This window comes from Aquarana catesbeiana, linkage group LG03, assembly GCF_042186555.1.
Source record: "Aquarana catesbeiana isolate 2022-GZ linkage group LG03, ASM4218655v1, whole genome shotgun sequence".
In the NCBI taxonomy this organism is placed as follows: domain Eukaryota; kingdom Metazoa; phylum Chordata; class Amphibia; order Anura; family Ranidae; genus Aquarana; species Aquarana catesbeiana.
The window spans coordinates 556,782,116-556,801,368 of record NC_133326.1 but is presented as its reverse complement, the minus strand read 5'-3'; the positions used below and the strand labels follow the sequence as shown (position 1 = coordinate 556,801,368).

Below are 19,253 nucleotides of genomic sequence, written 5' to 3'. Positions count from 1 at the left end.
TGATTTCAATGGGCAGAGGAGCTTCAGGAGCGGTGTATAGACCGCTCCTACAGCGCTGCAAAGATGCGGCTTTCAGGACTTTTTTTACCGTCCTGCAAGCGCACCACTCCAGTGTGAAAGCACTCGGCTTTCACACTGGAAAGACAGGACAGGCACTATACAGGCACTATTTTTAGTGCTGTAGCGACTGTAAAGCGCCTCAGTGTGAAAGTAACCTTAAAGTAAAAAACCTTCAGACTTTACAACCACTTTAACCACTAGCCGACCAGCGCACGACAATGTATGTTGGCACAATGGTACGGCTGGGCAAATGGGTGTACAGGTACGTCCCCTTTACGGGAGCAGTGATCGCTGTCATGTCAGTGGAAGCCCATCCCCCCACAGTTAGAACATCTCCCTAGGACACACTTAACCTCTTGATCGCACCCTAATGTTTAACCCCTTCCCTGCCAGTGTCATTTACACAGTAATCAGTGCATTTTTTTTTTTTAGCACTGATCGCTGTATAAATGACAATGGTCCCAAAATGGTGTCAAGTGTCCGATGTGTCCGCTATAATGTCGCGGTCATGATAAAAATTGCAGATCGCCACCATTACTAAAAGAAAAAAATTAATAATAAAAATGCTATAAATCCATCCCCTATTTTGTAGACGCTATAACTTTTGCGCAAACCAATCAATATACGTTTATTGCGATTTTTTTTACCAAAAATACGTAGAAGAATACATATCGGCCTAAACTGAGAAAAAAAATTGTTTTTTTATATATTTTTGGGGGATATTTATTATAGCAAAATGTAAAAAATATTGTTTTTTTTTCAAACTTGAGCTCTTTTTTTGTTTATAGTGCAAAAAATAAAAACCGCAGAGGTGATCAAATACCACCAAAAGAAAGCTTTATTTGTGGGAAAAAAAGGACGTCAATTTTGTTTGGGTGCAACGTCGCACGACTGCGCAACTGTTAAAGCGACGCGGTGCCGAATCGCTTTTACCAGGAAGATGGTAAACCCTTCCAGGGTTGAAGTGGTTAACTACAGCACAGGAAATGCAGGTATCTTACCCTGTCAGGTAGGACTGGATGGAAAAACATACAAATCTCTTGACAGGTAAAACAGCCCCCATATATGGATTTCATCTGTTTATTTAGCTACCTGGAATTCATTTTTAAGTGAAAAAAAGCTTCAATTTAATAGGAATACTAATTTTACTGTCATTTTTTTTCTTTATACAGATTTTTAATAAATGGAGTGAACAATGTATCACCTATTTTGTGGTATTTTCTCATTCATAGTAAGGTATTTCCTAGAGATTTACCACCGAACATGGGTGTGCTTGCCTGAGATGTACGTACAGGTGAGAACCATTGTCTATTGCCAGGGGGTAGTGCACATTGCTCATCTGGGAGCTCACCTTTGGTAGCATAGGCCTCCAATGTACTAATGTGTGTACTGTACCAATCCGACAAACTGTGCAGAAACTGAGAGGTCCGTGTCATAGCAACAGACTGTCCTTGTACTAATTGGCTCTTTCAACAACATTATAATAGGCTCTAGCTCTAATGTACTGTCTTGAAAGTGCCATTAAGACGGAAGGTCAGCAGCTGCAAAAATAGCACTTGATGCCCCCCCCCCCCCAACCTTCCTATTTAAGATGCAGCACAAACAACTTAATTCACTGCAGGAAACTGGGACCGCTGAACTTGCCACTATTAAGAAAACAAAGCTATGTGTTGGAGGAACATGAAAAAATTAAATTACTTAAGAAAAAGAGGAGACGCTTGTCCATATATAGTGTGAAGGAGTAAGGCACGCTGAAATCTGGCACACAAGTGTTTCCGAGTTGGTAAAATGTAACCTGGTTTTGGTAGCCCTGTAAGGATATCTAAAACTGAGAACACAATGTAATATATTGCAGCTTATTTAAATGTGCTGGCTACGTTAGGTTTTATTTTTTTAAGGCTAAGTATACTTTCTGCTCCTACAGAAAGATACATGTTGATCCTGTAAGAAATGCAGTGAAATTTCAAACAATGTTATCAGTCTTTAGGTAAGCATGGGATGACAACATTGTTCCTTTATAGTGAAGTGAGTGTTGTCACTCTGAGGCAGGAAGTGTGTTACTGGCAGGATCACCAAAAGGAAAGTATTTAGGAGAAGCCTGAAAAAATATATTACATTTTTGTCTTTGGGTTTAGATATGCTTACATTATTTAACTTGACTTACAGAAAACTTGCTTTGTTAAGTGTTTATTACAAAATTGGTATGTCATATGCTAGAGTTTCACACTCATACAGAGGGCAGTGTAAAAGGTACAGCCTGCTTCCATTGCAAGTGTATCTATTGAGTGATAAGCTTTCCTGAATAAATGACCGAATGGTAACATTGATGAGCGTCATCTGTCACTTACCTGTCAGGATTAGGCCTGAATGAATAGAGCAAAAAATACAGTTAAGAAATGAGAGCACAAGCTTTGAATTGAATAGGTCCAGTTGATATTTATTTGCTAAAGTGAGTGTCACAGGGGTATCCAATACATTTCGGGGCTTACTAGTCTATCTTCATCAGGGCTAAAGGGTGATTGAGATATATATATATATATATATATATATATATATATATATATATATATATATATATATATGTGTGTGTGTGTGTGGGGGGGGGACTATTGAGCCCCCAGGATGTGTTCGCTATTTGTGTAGCTCTCACTTTGACAAGAAAAGTTAGCTGGACCTATTACATTTAGTTGACACTCTAACTTCTTGACCAGCTTTTTTGCATCACTACTACAGTGACCTCTGTTGGCTTTCCCTGTTTTACAGAGAACTGTCCTCATTACATGCCTGAATATTATTCTTTACCCTAGTGTCTAGCGCTCCATCAACATTTCAATCTTTGGAATGCAGTGAATGAAGCAGGAAGGCAGATCTGGCCATGTCTAATAGACCTTTTATTTGGTATGAGGCCATCCACCTTTTTACAGATGACCAGAAGCTTGTAACAATCCCTAATTATGCACATTTAAGCTGTATTACAAATGTACCAGGTTACCCCTGCACTCCACAAAACAATGGGGAATCACCTGAAATCTATCAACACATTTTTTCTGTAATTAACCAATCAAACTAATTGTGTCTTGTAACAATCACTATGTGTATATATGAAAAGAATAAAATGAAAATTCTAAAATTAACCTGTTTGTTGTTTGGAATAAATATCAAGAGATGGATGGTGCTGCCTATTGCTAGCACTACTGCTCTGACCATGGTGGTTTGGTAGGTGTTTAAAGTAACTGTGATGGGAAAAGAAAAAGTAAACAAAGGCTGGCCATACATGGCTGAATTTTTCTTGCTTAGTCCCATGGGCCAAATGAAAAAAGTCAATCAACACTCCCATTACTGCTAATAGCGTGCATGGAGGACTCTCTACAGTTGGCCATTGTAGTCACACAGTGGGAGCACCAGCGGGTGCCTGAATACCCAGACAGTGACTGCACCTGATGGGATGCAGTCACTGTTGAGCTGAAAATTTTTCACCTGGCTCAGTTGATGTTCAAATTAACTTTTCTTGAGACAGGTGGTATTCGCATGGTGACAAGTATAAAGCTAGCTATAGGCTGCTTGAATTTTGGTTGATTTAGTTTGAGCCATCTATGGCTAGCTTTAGCCTGCCATCGCAAAGTAGGTGCCATAAGGTGTTCTCTTTACTCAGCTACTGTGTTGCTGTTACCTGTTTAAAGCTTGCACAGGATTAAGTAAACTAGCCTATCCCCTAAATGGCATCCTTCAGATATGTTGATTAAATGCTTATATAATAAGCACTGCATTGTAATGCACAGGGAGGCTTAAGGTGTACTTGCTAGTACCTCCCTAAAAATAGCTGGCGGCTTTGGACCTCTGTTCATGCATAGGCCTATAAAGCAGAGTGGAACCCCTGCCGCCAGTGTATTAGGAAGAAGAGATTTCCAACATGTTATTTTCCATGGTCGGGACCATAATAACACTATAAGTGATCAAAGGCTGTTAAGCATGTGAAAGTCTTCAACCAAGATGAACAGCAGTTGGCAAAAAAGAGACTTTGTCATATTGTTTTTACTTTACAAGTAGCAAACAAATCAAGGTTCTAGGGGAGGTATTGCTCATTTTCATTTTTCATTTTTGTGCTTCCAACAAGCATCAAGTTGCCAGAAAAACAAAACCAAAAACTGACAAAAAAGACAAAATGAGGTGGACATTTAAAAGTCAGTCTTCCCTGAACTCATATGGCAGAAGAGCAGGGTGAATATTACATTGACTTCTTTTATGGTGGGCCTCAGCGATTAAACCACTGTAGTACCCAGATGCGACTATCTGTATGGGGGAGGAGGGAGGGTGTCTCATTTTCGCTGTGTTTTGTTTTTCTTCATTTAAATTGTGGAGGATGCTGTTGAAAGAGCTAAACTCTTTCCTTTGATAGCAAAAGGAATGGAACTACTATACATGGGGAAGAATGAAAGAATTTCAAAGTAGAGATTTTGCAAGATCCATTATTGCAACCACTGGAAAAAAGTCAACCCAAGAGAGTCTACATACAACCAAAAGTTTTGAGGTGCATCAATCATTTAACATACCAGCTTACACAGTTAAAAGGCAACTATAAAAAAAAAGTAAAAATCACATATGTACGAGAGAATAGTTATCATAGCCACATATAGAATGTAAATCGGAAACTAAAATAGATAGTAGTTAATGGGAAGTGGTGAAATGGGGAAGAATCTTGCTTTATGAATGTATTTTCCTCAGTTCTTATTAAGAAAATATATAAAATATGTATACACTGTGTGTATATATATATATTATTTTTTTTTTTACAAAAAACTGGAGCACTTGCCTAGGCAACCATATTAAATTGACTGTGTGTCCTTTAAAGGTTGAAACCTGCTTGGTTGCTGTGGTAAATTTTACCAATTCTCATCCAATTTTCTGTGCTTTGGATATTGTTAATTTGATATTATATTTTTTTTATATCCTAAGTTGCACATATATAAATATATATGTATATATATATATATATATATATATATATATATATATATATATATATATATATATATATATTTCAATATCAAACACTTTTTGCTTGTTTTACCATTTATATCTATTCTTCGTAAAGGAGAACTCCAGGCATTCCGTTGTAAATACAGTTAGTATACATATCTGAGTTTTAACTTTATCTAGTCCATAGAACAGCAAGATTAGGAAGCTGTATATGCCAGTCAAACTGTAATGCACAATGCCCTGAATTTAACACAGGCAGCTTACTGAGTGGAGGAGAGTTAAGCAGTTACATCTTCAGCTTGGTGATGTTTTGATGTTTCTACAATTGTCCCACCATTAGGCTCACAGCTGAGTCAGTTACTAAGCAATGTTGCTTAACTGCAGCAGACAAAACAAAGTCACCAACCTGGCTGTGCTGTTAGCCTGGGGTGTCTGGATCACAAGACTGGGCTAAGCAGAAATACACTCTTTTGTCGGGTTAATAAATTCACCTATATGCGCTTAACTTCTGTATTTAGCTGTTTGCTTGGAATTCAGCTTTAATAATATACATCAAATAATCACTGCAGAATGACTTGTAAACACCATTGTAGTCCTCTTCCCTTGATGTTAATCCGAAGATTGTTTTTTATCAGCTGTAAATAAACTATTTCTAAGGCAGGAAAACTATTTTTAAGTAACCTAAATACAGGCATTCTATAGGGAGTTGTCAAATAAGAACACAAAGCCCAGCCCTTTTATATTGAAACACCAAATGGAAATTTACAAAAATATGTAAATGGCAATATAAATATTTAAATGTTTTGCTTTGTAAGATCGCTCTTCTTTTTTTTTTTTTTTTAAGCATAATTACTCTGCATACGTATTTAATAACTTTTTTTGTGTGTGTGTGTGTATAATTCATTCGCTGCTGTTTAACTGCTGGTTCGATGTAAGCCCCATAAGATTTGGGAAGAGGTCTATAAGGGATTAAGTAGGACATGGCACCCACAATGCACTGCTTCATTGTCAGGCGTCCCTCTCCCCTGCCATGTTGGGTGGCACCTGGGTATTTATAAGATTACATAGAAATGTTACTCCTGAGTGTGTCTGTGTTATAGATCACGCTTCTGGGTTAACTCTTCACAAAGAGTAGGGTAGGCTTTTGTGTGAGCCTCAGACCCATCTTCTGCTTGTGCATCTAGGAAGCTGCGTAACCCAAGTGAGCATTGTCACACCATTTTCTGATTGGCTGCTGTACAGACTATGATAAGGACACTCACGTCATAGGTAAGCATTTGCCACAGTTACAGGTGAAAAGACCATGCTGGCAACTTTTACGGTGTTAGAGGAGGCTTCGGTGAAGAGCATGAACCTTGACTGTCAAAGCTGGTAGCCCGACCTGGAAGCTGGGTTTAAAAAGAGAAATAAATGAATAAATCACAAGATTCAAATCTTACTTTAACATTTATAACAAAGTGTTTCTAACCTAATAGTAATAATAACTTGTCTGAGATTATTGTATGTTGTATTATATTTTCACTAAACATAGATCTGAGGGGAACCTATCCATCATAAGCAAATCCATTCTCACTGGGATAATTTGGATGGTTGAACCAAGCAATATTGACAGTGAGAGACTAGAATCGATCCTGAATTTTGGATGGCAGTCAACAGATTCTGGTGGTCAAATCTGAATTCTAATTTGAGTGTCGTTTTGGTGGTTAGGATTTCCATAATGTTCTGAAAGAAAATAACCAGAAGCCACAGCACTAGAAGCCCCAAGGAAGAGGGATTTTTTGCAACCCTCAAAACATTTTCATTTTAGACGTTGAATAACAAACCTTTTTTACCACACCTGGTCATTTGACTGACGTACATATGTTGTACTTCCATTTCTTCTATATCCCAAGTATTCATCCAACAACTTAAAGGGGTTGTAAAGGTAAAAATGTTTTCACCTTAATGCATTCTATGCATTAAGGTGAAAAAACTTCTGACAATACCGCCGCCCCCAGCCCCCCCCCGTTTTACTTACCTGACGCCTCGAAAGTCAGCTTCTCGTTCCCGACATCTATTCCTCCGCTTACCCTGGCCGCTGATTGGCTACAGTGGATGGATTGGAAGCAGCGCAGCCATTGGCTCGCGCTGCTGTCAATCACATCCAATGACGCGGCGCGCTGGGGGGCGGGCCGAGTGATACAGTGAGCGGCTATAGCCGCCGGCTGTATCACGGGAGCGCGCCCACAAGCACTAACCACCATGCGAGGGAGCTCGCATTAGGGTGGTTAATGCTTGCGGGGAGGAGCTGAAACAGCCGCCGAGGGACCCCAGAAGACCAGGTTCGGGGCCACTCTGTGCAGAACGAGCTGCACAGTGAAGGTAAGTATAACATGTTTGTTATTTTTAAAAAAATTTACCTTTACAACCCCTTTAATGGCTATACCTACTTCATAAGACTGGCCTTCAATCCATCACAACTCTTATCCCTACCAATGATAGCAATTTTGGAAAGGGGGGTTGGAGCCTTTCTTGGTACGCTTCATCAGTTGAACAAGCAAGTTAATTTGAATGTCACTGACTGAGTTCAGATAAACTGTTACAACACTCTATAGATAAACTGGAAGTGGACCAAAGTTTTGCCTTCTTCTGGATGATCAGTATTGATCCAAGATATACTTGTATCATCTTGGACATTGGAACTGCCCATTCAATATAACTGATTGAATTCTGCATTTAAAGAATGCCTAAATGTTAGGACAGCCGAGTTTCGGTTCTTATTTAGCACACCCTGGTAAAAGGAGCAGACATGTCTTGATATGTTGTGTTAGGTAATCTCTAGAAATAATACAGTTATTGGGTTACGATGCTTCAGTTACTGTCTTTGCAAAGCAAGAGAGTTTTACCTCGGTAAGGGCATGCCAGTGTGTGATCGGTTTTCTGGGATAAGCCAGCATCTCATTCCAGTGGTCCCTGCCAAGTCCCTCAGCATCAATACCAGTTCTGCACACTCCTATCACCTCATTGTGGCCCACCCTGTAAAAGAAAAATCACTTACTTAGAGTTCCACTTAAATATCTGGCAAGCAGAAGGAAAATGCAAAAAATTATTCAGAATAAATCAAATTAAAATTAAAATTTAAACTCCTTATATTTTGCCTTCTTCATTTCCTCTTGTAATCACTGGATCTCCATGTTGCTCTATGCCAGTGGTCATCAACCCTGTGCTCAGGGCCCACTAACAGGCCAGGTTTGCAAGATAACTGAAATACATCACAGGTGATATAATTTGCTGCTCAGTGATTGCAGTATTCTAGTCTGCATCTCCCCAAGGTAATACATAAAACCTGACCTGTTAGCGGGCCCTGAGGACAGGGTTGATGACCACTGCTCTATGCAATGCAGGCAGATCATGCCTGGTGGGAGGGGCCGGCAGGGTGCTGTACATAGTTTCCTGAAAACATCGACGCATCCTGACTCAGTACTCATCACAAGAGCCCTCAGCCCTGATGAAAGCAGTGTTTTGGCTCTTGGGAGGAATTATTCAAATATCAGAATGCCTTGATGGGTGGATGTCATTCTGGAGAAGTGGGCATTCTTAGGCAGGCTTATTTTGCATATACACAGTCCTAGACAATGCCCACAAGTGATTCATAATTAAAAGAACTAAAATACAATTGATGAATGGAGCAGGCCAGGGACTGCCAGGCTGGAGGAGGGCTAGGTGATAATGGATGCCCTCCAACTAGGAGATGAGGCAGGCTCTATGTGACTTACCAGTCCTTAGATGGTGGTATCTGCAATGGTTTTTATTTTTAAGGTCAAGAATTTTCAGGAAGTACAGGAAATACCTGTTAATGTGTGCCAGAAATGCAATGTCCTTGTCACTTTCTTGAACTGAAGTCACAAACAATGTTATATATCTTCCAAGCTATCTTTGGTAAGACAGCAAGTGTATTAATTTCAGGTTCACCAGGTGAAAATAAAAGAAAATAGCCTGACAAAAAAAAAACGAATTCATCCACCATACTAGAAAGATGCAATATATTAAATTTTTGTCTATATGTTTATATACACTTTAATTAAATATGTAAAAAAAGAACCCTGGAGCTGCCAGTGCTGACCCCTTGTGAAAATAAAGTTTTTCTGGCTGTTACATTGATTCTGTTTCTTTAGCGTTTTCTGAATCATGCTACCAAGATCAAACATGCACATCAGAAGAGTTGAAAGTTTTTTCCCTATCAGTGAATCAGGGTATTGAAGCAAGAGGATCAAATGATTGTCAAGCATAACATTTATCAGAAGGAGTTTAGCAAGGGTAGCCCCTGTCCATGTCTCAGAACAGGCTCCTAGTCTAAGGTCAAACTCAGAGGCCAAAACACTAACCTGTCATAATCCATGACGGCTATAGAGAGGCTGACCTGGTCCATATTCTCGGGAGGGATGTCGAAGATGATGGCCTCATTATAGACGGGGTTTAATGTGTTCTTTTTTGTGGTGGTTTTCCTTTTTTTCAGTCTTCGCCCTTCACACATTAAGGAGACTTTGACATAGGGATCTAAGAGATACAAATATTAACTGTGATATGTCTCGTCTGGTATACAACCTCCAAACATGAAACAGCACATTGGTCAAGTTTTTAATTTTACATTTTGGAACATGGAAATTACCTTTAAAAGATTACACTTGGGGCAAACAGCTACACAAATAAAATATATGTTAGGAAGCTGTCAAACGATTTGTATGTGGTGCTTCTACTTCCCCTGAAGACGTTTATTTTTACTGAAATGCATTGGTCAGGGCATGTAATCTGACAAAATCGTGTTTTCGCACATGCACACTGGGTGCAGATGTGCATTGGGTGCCAATCTTTATGTACACTGTTTGCTCTATGTGAGTACACTCGATGATGAACACTACTTGTTATATAAACTGGAGTTATCAAGCGGTATTACACTATGTGCTATGTGCTTCCTTTTTGATCTTTGATTTCATGGTCTGTGCTGGATGAGAGGACATTTTGGAGCCGGTACCTTGGGAGGTCTTGTGAGCCATCCGAGTGTGGGTCCATAGTGAGCCATGCATATAATAACAAGCGTTGTTTGACCTCCATTATTAAGGGGTCAAACTTTAAAATAAGAAATTTGGCTGTCTTTTCTGGTGATGGTGAAAGACTTAAATCACTGGTGTGCTGACACGGAGAAAATCACCTCCTTGGGAATTATTACACTTTGGTAGGAATATTCTGGACCTCGGCGCAGGAGGTTCAGCCCCCCTCCTCCCTCCCCCTCCGCTGGGCCATTCAAAAAGCGCAGTGCGCTTGGAGCATGTGTAGTAGGGAACCGGTTGGGATGGTGGCAGCAGCACCCAAGAGCCGATGGACAGATCGGCTTGGGGTGCCAACATCGTGGGCTCCCTGGACAGGTAAGTGTCCTAATATTAAAATTTGTTTTTGTAGCTGCTGACTTTTCATTTTTGGAGGGGGGCTGGAGCTCTGCTCTGACTAAGTGGTCACAATATTTGGGTGTTTAATTTTCACTTAAAGGGACAGCACTTACAAACTATTGGTGTTTTGCATCAAGAACAAATACGTTTTGCACTTAATAGAATAGCCCCTAAATGATAGATAATATATTATTGGAAATATCTGGATATTTGTGTAGGCTGCTTTCCTGTTATTTGAAAAAAAAATGGTTTGTAATTATGGTTTGCTGGTTTTAAAATTATTTGTATTGCTGTCCATCCAGTCCTTTACACAGTTCTACACACAGCACAGCCCTGTCTGGCAAGGCATGTGGCCTATTTTTTCTTTTTTTTCTCCTGAAGTTTCACTTACAACTCCCTTGAGTCTATGGCCTGACAATAAGAGGAGAAGCAGTGCTCATCTTAGGCACAGTACAGTACAGTAAAAAAATGTGAGGCAAGGCCAACAAAAAAGAAATGACAAAAAAAAAGGAAAAAAACATACAGTATGAAAATATCTGAAAACCCACTGCTACTCTGATGTCCCGATAAACAAAGACTTCCCAAGTGTAACAAAATATAAAAAAATAGCACTTAGTTCTAAAGTGCTTATCTCATATGAATGTGCAAAAAATCTTAAAATTGAGTAATAAATCCTAAAATCTGCAATTCATATAGAAAATACATGAAGTGCAGTATGTGCATAAACTGACATAACAAGTAATTAATAATTCAAGTGAAAAATATTACAATCCAATGTAATGTAAAGCAATGTCCATACACTCTAAGTACGCAAATAATAAGCATTAAAAAAGTGCAGATGGAAAGAAAACAGAACGTGTATCCCAAATTGGAAACCAATGGGCAAGCTTCTGTATAACTCCACCACTGTGCAGAAAAAGAGATCACGAGCCGCTTACCGGCCAACACCATGACCATTTAATAATGAATGGTCATAATGTGTATGATGTCAATGTATGACAAAACGCATAGGGGCGTAGCCTACACCACGCATGCCCACGAGAGCTGCCGGTCACGGCACAGGGCTCTGAAGAAATGGCAGAGGTGGCCGTTCCTTCAGAGCGCATGCACCAGTGATTTCACTGGCTGTATGTACAGTAAATATCTCCTAAACGGTGCAAGTTTAGGAGATATTTACACTACCTATAGGTAAGCCTAATTATAGGCTTAACTATAGGTAAAAGTCATGCATGGAAATTAACATCCACTTAAAATCTGAACTGCAGCCAAATTAAAAAAAATAACTGCATGCAGTTATATATTGAATAAAGGCAATTTAACTCATAATTAAATCTAACCAGTATAAGTGCCTGAATCTGAGGTAGAACCAGGGCTTTTTTTCAGCGGGAACGTGGGGGAACGCAGTTCCGGCACCTCCAGCACTGAATGTATTCTATGGCAAGGTGTGCTGGAGGGTCAATTGATGCTGACTGCTGGGGTTCTATTGTCACTGGGGATCTTTTTTTTTTGTGCGGGTCTATTGTTGCTGGGGTGGTATTTTGTTGGGGGGGGTCCATTGTTGCTGGGAGGAGGTCTGTTGTGTGTGGGGGGATCTATTGTTGCTGTGGTGGGGTCTGTTGCTGTCTGGGTGGGGTCTATCAAATTCCATACAATTTAGTAGCACAAAATGATACTTGGTTCTGTACTCTCTAAAAGGAGCGTTACTGGGAGGTGGGTAGGGGGTGGAGCCAAAAGACAGTGCTCGGAGGTGGGTAGGGGGCAGAAATGAAGGGTGACTCATAAGGGGGGAGTTCCTGCACCTATTCTCTGAGAAAAAAAGCCCTGCGTAGAACTAACCTCTTTATATCCTTAGTATGGATACAATCAGACAGGGAGAGGGGGGTGCAGCATTTTGAACCAATCAGGTGTGCCGGCAAGAAACATGCAAACAAGAAGGGAAAGCAGATTCATAAGCCTGCTTCTGCTCATTTACTGTCCAGTCACAGGCTGGGGGCGGGGAGGTGACAAGACTGTATTGGTTAACCGCAGAAAACCATATCACCCGCTGGGCTACATCTCAGGAAATGCAAATACTTTGGTAGATAAATAAGCTCCCATAAACAGAATTCAGCTCTATATTTAGCTTATTTGTCTGGAGGTCAATTTTGAATTACATTTTTTTAACCTCTTATGATGAATATTTTCAGATTGCTTCTTTTGTGCAGATTTTGAGACTTCTGACTGAACAACTCTAAAAGTACCATTACGTTTTTTCTTCTTTTTTTTCCCGTTAGGTCAGAACCGAAGGGGAGAGAATGTTTATTGGAAGAATCCCATGTTAAATTACCCAACGGTGTACGCTGCCGTCCTCGCTGATAGAAAGTCTCCATGTTCTCCAGTCCTGAATCCTCTGTAATTACCTGTATTATTGATTACGTAAATTGTTCTTGCTCGCGTGGACCTTTTCAGAATGATTTAAGTCATTTTTCTCCTTGCAGTAGAGATGGTAATTAGATGCAGTGGCATTATGTAATCAGAAATCTATTGTCAATCTGATCTTGGGCTGAGCCGCCGATGATAAGTTTTCCATCTCTTATTATCTTTTGGTCCCTTCGCTTTCCGCTAACATTTGCTTGCCATTAGAAAAGGTTTTTCAAGGTTTTTTTATTTTGCGTATGAATTTTAAAGGGAACTCATTACATGACAAAACAACTACACTGGTAAGACCCAATGTACACAGCCATTCCATTACACATTGCAAGTTTTTGACTAGTGAAGCTAAACCTATCAATTGAGTCACTGACCAGCAGGGCTGTCTTTAAGGCAGGGCAAAAGTGGCAGCTGCCCTGGGCCCCATCATTTTTGCCAACTATCCCAGTTTAAATTCCCTTGTCCCTTGAAGTTTTTGCCCCGTGCTGTGTCCTGATATCTCAGTGTGAAGTTGTGTTACTAATGCTGCTCAGCTCTGCCCTATTGCTGTGAACAGGTGACTCACCTGCAGACCCTGTGTTTACATTAAATAACCTGCATTGTTATGTAAATAGCATCAGGATTAATATGTAAATAGCCCTGGACCAGTGGCATTGATAGGTAAATAGAGGCAGCATTTATATGTATATTATGCCCCCCCGAGGTCATATCCACCATCACTTCTGCTGAATGCTGGCCACTGGGGAGGTAAAGGGGCATGCTTGCAAGTCTTGCCATTAAGCCTAACATCAGCCTGTTGTTCAAAGGTAAGAAAATTGGAGGTGGAACCCTTTTTCAAAATAACATGGTGCCAAAGCGCCGTGGATTTTGGTGCATGTGAATATGCACATCTCAGCAGATGCGTGAGGGTGTCATTAACAATTAATGGAAAGAAGTGAAAGTAAAGGAGCGCCCGATATCCGGTAAAGGTAGGTATAAAGTTATTTTATATAAATGTCAGCAATAGAAAGAGGCCAACGTGTTTCAGGGGACTAGGGACTCCCCCTTCATCAGGGCAATCATTAGATGTGGCGGCTGCATTAGTTTTCTTTTTTAGGCTTTCCTCCTCCGTTTTCACCTGGTGATCTGACCAGTAACACATCCCCTGTATTAGAGGACTGGATGAACTCTGGATGAAGGAGCACAGGCGGCATCTTTGGGCAGCAGCATTGTCAGTAAATTCTTAGATGTGGTGGCATCATTATTTTTCTCCTAGGTTTATCACAACCAAAAAAACGTTTTTGGTTGTGAAAAAACCTAGGATAGTGATATCCACACAGGCAGTTATATTCCACAACGAGTTTTATCTCTGTAATAGGGATCTATCATATCTGCTTGGCCTGGTAAAGAAAGCTGAAAAATAACAGTTACTGGCTGGATCCCCAGGTGAAAATAAAGGAAAAAAGCTGGGGAAAAAAAGAGAAAAATAATGCAGCCACCACATCTAAGAATTGACTGACAATGCTGCTGCCCAAAGATGTCCAGGTGAAAACAGAAGAGGAAAGCCTAAAAAAGAAAACAAATGCAGCCATCACATCTAATGATTGCACTGATGAAGGGGCAGTCCCTAGTCCCCCAAAATGCGTTGGCCTCTTTCTATTGCTGACATTTCAATAAAATACCTTTTATACCTACCTTTACTGGATACCAGGCGCTCCTTTATTTTCACTTCTCTCCAAACACACATGGAGTCGACCATAAGGCCAAACCCCAAGGTAGCAGACCAGGCCCGAACAGGGCTCACCACCACCTTTTCCTCCAGTTGGGCACGAACCTCTGGAAACCAATTCCTTCCATCTGCTCATACCATGCATAACCTATAACAGCGACTGATCGAGTCAGTCCAGTGCGATCTATACCTCCTCTTCTAAATTAACAATTAATGTTTATCTGCTAAAGGGCAGCATGTTTCTGTGGTGCCAGGAAAGAGATTTTGCATGCATTCCCGACACACACAAATGTCAACGTAGGCTAAATGTCTCAGTGACATTAGTGGTCAGTGTCAATCTTCTCACTACATTGGGGCTTGTTGTACAATCCTTTCATTCAAACTAGTGGCCATTGTGAAGGTCCTCCTTACATTAGTGGTAATCGGTAAAAAAATCCAAACTTGCATTTGTGGTCAGCTTTGAATCCTCACTTACATTAGTGGTCCATGTAGAAGCCCCCTTTAAATTGGTGATGAGTGTAAATCCCCCCTTACATTGGTGGCCAGTGTAGAAATCCACCTTTATTGGTTGTTGATGTAAAATCCACCATTACATTGGTTGTCAGTGTAAATTCTTCATTACATTGGTAATCAGTGTACATTTTCCTTTACATTGGTGGTAACTACTGAATTGCCCTTACACTGCTGGTCAGTGTAAATCCCCCTTTACATTGGTGGTCATTGTAAATCCCCCCTAACATTGGTAGCTGGTGTAGTAGTGTCACCTTACATTGGTGGTCAGTACAAATCTCCTTGACAATGGTTGTCAGTGTAAATTCCCCCTTACAGGGAGGTCATTGTATATTCCCCCTTACACTGGTGGTTGGTGTAAATGCTCTTATTACATCGGTGTCAGTGTAGAAATCTCTCTTTATATTGTTGGGTGGCGTAAAATCCCCCATTACATGGTGGTCAGTGTAAATCCCCCCTCACATTGGCGGTCATTGCAAATTCCCCAAAGATTTCCAGCTTTGCTCCACATTATCCAGGATTTGCCACAGTGTACTGCCTCCTAACTAATCCCCCCCACTGGTCCCATCGACCCCCCAGCATTGCCACTGATCACCCCCCCCCCAGCACTGCCACCGATTCCAGGAGTCCTAGGATCCCTAGGAGTTTTCTGCCTATTGATGGGTCCCCTAACCTCTCCAGTCCATGGTGTGCAGGCAGTGAGGAGATGATGTGCTGTAACCTTTAGCAACCAATCAGTGAGCAGTAATGATGTGCACTAACCCCTTGCAGCCAATCATTGAGCACTAAGGATATGCAGTAACCTCTAGCAACCAATCAGTGAGTAGTAATAATGTGCAGTAACCTCTATCAACCAATTAGTAAGTGGTAAGGATGTCCAGTAACCTCTAGCAACCAATCAGTGAGCTGTATTGATGTACAGTAACCTCTAGCAACCAATAAACAAGCAGAAGTCATGTGCTGTAACCTCTGTCAAATAATAAGTGAGCCATAATGTGTGCTGTAACCTCTAGCAGCCAGTCAGTAAGCGGTAATGATACACTGTAACTTCTGGCAACCAATCACAATTGCTGCCTGATTTGATTCAGTAAACTGCTATTTTTTTGTATGTCTCAGAGCAGGTGGGGAAGGAAATTGCATGGAGGGAAGGGGGGAGGGGGGTACCCAAGAAAATGTTTGCCCAGGGTTCAATCCATAATAAAGACAGCTCTGCTGACCAGGAAAAAATGTATGCTGCTCCTAGCCCCGCCGAATCCCACTCCTAATCCCACCCACACATCACTACAATAATACAAGCAGTAGGGCGAACACATAGAGTAAAATATAAGATGTGCTGAAAATCTCTTAATCAAATATTTTAACTAGTTTTTTTTTTTATTTAATCTTCTTTCACTTTTAATTTAATTAAATGTAATGCATTTATTTATTTGTTTTTCTTAATCTTTGAAGTGTCCATTACGAACCACCAACTGTTGTTTAAGTGTTTACTTCTCCAGTGTAAAGATGCCCATTGAAGGCACTCCCCAGGCAATTGATAAAGAAATTATTCAAACCTCTTATCTGTCCCCTGCTGAAATTCCTGCTTAAAACTGTAACTTTTTTCTTAACGCACCAGTCCGCTTGAAACAGATATTTAGGGCTGATTCACAACAGATGCAGGCCATTGTGCATTTTTATTCTGCATAAAAAACACATGGACGGTGTTTAACATGGATTCCAAAGGCCCTAGTTTACACCAGAGCAGTGTGTTCTAGCGCAGTCAACAAAAGTAAAACATGTTGCATTTTCTTTGTGTGGAACACATCTGAAATGTGGTAAAACACACCGGAACACACATGCCCTCAATTGTCCTCAATTGAGATGAAGAAAAAAAAGAAGAGAAAAAACGCTCTGGAACGCATCAAAAACTCACTGGAATGCATTAAAATTGCACATGCAAAATCGTATCCAGAATGCAGAAATTGTGGTGTGAACCGGTCCTTCGTTTTTCTTTTGGTAAATACTAGATTGTTAAATCTCCTTACAGTTTTTTCTTCCATACCTGCTGTGCCCATTATGAAGGGTTCCAATTCTCTCTGCTGGAATTTTTATTTTTTTTTCCCATTTTAAATGGTGGAGAATGTAACAGGAAGACCTGGAAAACTCAAACAATTGCTGGGGATACCCAAAACTTCTAGGTGGAAGAAAAGAGAATCTGGAGTTATGTCAAGGAGATCTCACTGTTGGTATATAACATCCCAGGAGCTGACCAAACACACCGGGCTCCACCTGTTATTAAAATATTATTTTGGGTGGATTGACCCTTGAACGTTTTCAATTTTGTTTCTCATAGAGAATTCTAGAGTTTAGCATAATTTGCACTTAATATTACCAACATACCAGATGAGCCTGTGATATCCATTGCCTTCAGATTCCGACACTTGATAACGGTGAGCGTCATTCTGCCAGCAGTAGGTAAGTAGCAAAGCGAATACATGATTTCCCCAAGATCTACGCTTTCCTAAAAAAAACAAAAAACACACATTTACATGAACAAATATTTGTTCAGAACAATAGTTATATTCACCAATTCTTGCAGGTTTACGCCTGCTGCAAGTTGTCTCTTAAAACTAATACATATTGAGGTTGATTTATTAAAGGCAAATAGACTGTGAAGTTTGCAAATGCAGTTGCTCCAGAGCTTAGTAAATAAAATGAAGATTTACTTTTCAAAGATTGGTTGATGGAAGTCAGCAGAGTTCCCCTCATTTACTAAGCACGTGAGCAACTGCACATTTTGTTTGCCTTTAGTAAATCCACCCCATTGCCTCCTCATTGCCATTCTCAATATCGGAATTGATAGACTCTCTAAAGCACTCGTTTTTTTTTCGTTCAACCCAGAGAGTTGAATGAAAAAAACCTGACCGCTCAGGTCGGAACCACTGTACTAACTATCTGATGTTAGTACAGTGATCTCCCCTGCTGAGCTGTTCTGAAAGGGGGGCGGCCCTCCAGCTAGAACACTCTGGTCAGCGCTCTCAGCCATTGGCTGAGAGTGCTGATGGGGAGCCGGTCGGCAGACCTTTTTCTGGTCATGACCCTTCCACAGAACAGCTGGCTTCCATAGGGCCATACACAGGGGACGAATGTCGGCTGCTTTCTATTGAATGTCACCCGATATTCGGCCTGTGTGTACAAGGCTTTACACTGTTACATGCTTTACTGTCTAAATTTGCTTGTCACCTTAAACATTGCTCGTCCAATAAGATCAATAGGTTTTTCATTTTTTCACTTATTTGACTTGTTTAGTATATTCAACAGACCAAGTTAGACCAAATAAGAGAAGCTAATTGTTAGGGTTTACATACCCTTTAAGAGAGAAAGAGAGTAATTGCACTGAGCATCCAAGAGCTCCCTCTTGTGACAAAACTACAGATCTTTAAATTTATTACAATATCAAAAAATATGAAAAAGCAAGAATGTAAAACTACGAAATAATTGGGTTCAACATGCTAAATCAAAAACACAAGATATTTGCTGAGTATATACTTTTCCTTCTATTTGTGAATTAAAGAAGAATACCAGCATAAAGAGGTAATAGGTAGATTAAAAGATAAAATAACAAAACCAAATGGAGCTGCAATATTCACTTTCATTCAGAGATTTTTCCTCTTTCAACCCGCTTCTTCTGAGCTTACATCATTCTGGATCCCCCACCAGCCTGTGACTGGATAGTGAAATAAGAAGCAGCAGTGATGAGCTCATTTTCCCGTCACTCTGCTCTCTCCAGCAATCAGATTGCTTCTTGTCAGCAGATGAACTAATTGTCTATTTGTACTGCTCCTCACGTCCCTCAGTCTAAAATCTTCTGTACACAGATTGCAAGAGGCTGTTAGGAGGTCGAGTTCAGTACTACTTACACTGCTTGCGTTTAAAAATACATTTATAAATGTTCTAAAGATCACAGGGTTATAGTAATTGGTGTGTTTTATATCATCCTGGATTTGAGCTTTAATAAAATCGTGCATTTTAATCAGCACTCTTGTTCTGCAGATACCGGTCATCCAATCAGCTGCTAGCAGCAATCACAGAAACAAATTATCAGGAAATCCCCTCTGTTACCCCATGTAGGGCTGGTAATTTGACTCTAATGAAAGTCCTGCCAAACACAGCCATTGTACTGAGGA

The 19,253-nt window shown here is 40.3% G+C and overlaps 1 protein-coding gene across 1 annotated transcript in view; it reads right to left on the bottom strand.

Annotated features, from left to right (window-relative positions):
• Positions 1–1,683: 1,683 nt before the first annotated feature.
• SYT10 (synaptotagmin 10) overlaps positions 1,684–19,253 on the bottom strand; it is a 155,619-nt gene continuing 138,049 nt past the window's right edge. The window contains exons 4-7 of the mRNA XM_073621726.1: positions 17,467–17,587; positions 9,402–9,573; positions 7,923–8,052; positions 1,684–6,425 (exon numbers count right to left, since the gene is read on the bottom strand). Coding sequence (XP_073477827.1) covers positions 6,354–6,425; positions 7,923–8,052; positions 9,402–9,573; positions 17,467–17,587 — 495 coding nt within the window. The 3' untranslated portion in view covers positions 1,684–6,353. The remainder of the gene's footprint in view (positions 6,426–7,922; positions 8,053–9,401; positions 9,574–17,466; positions 17,588–19,253) is intronic.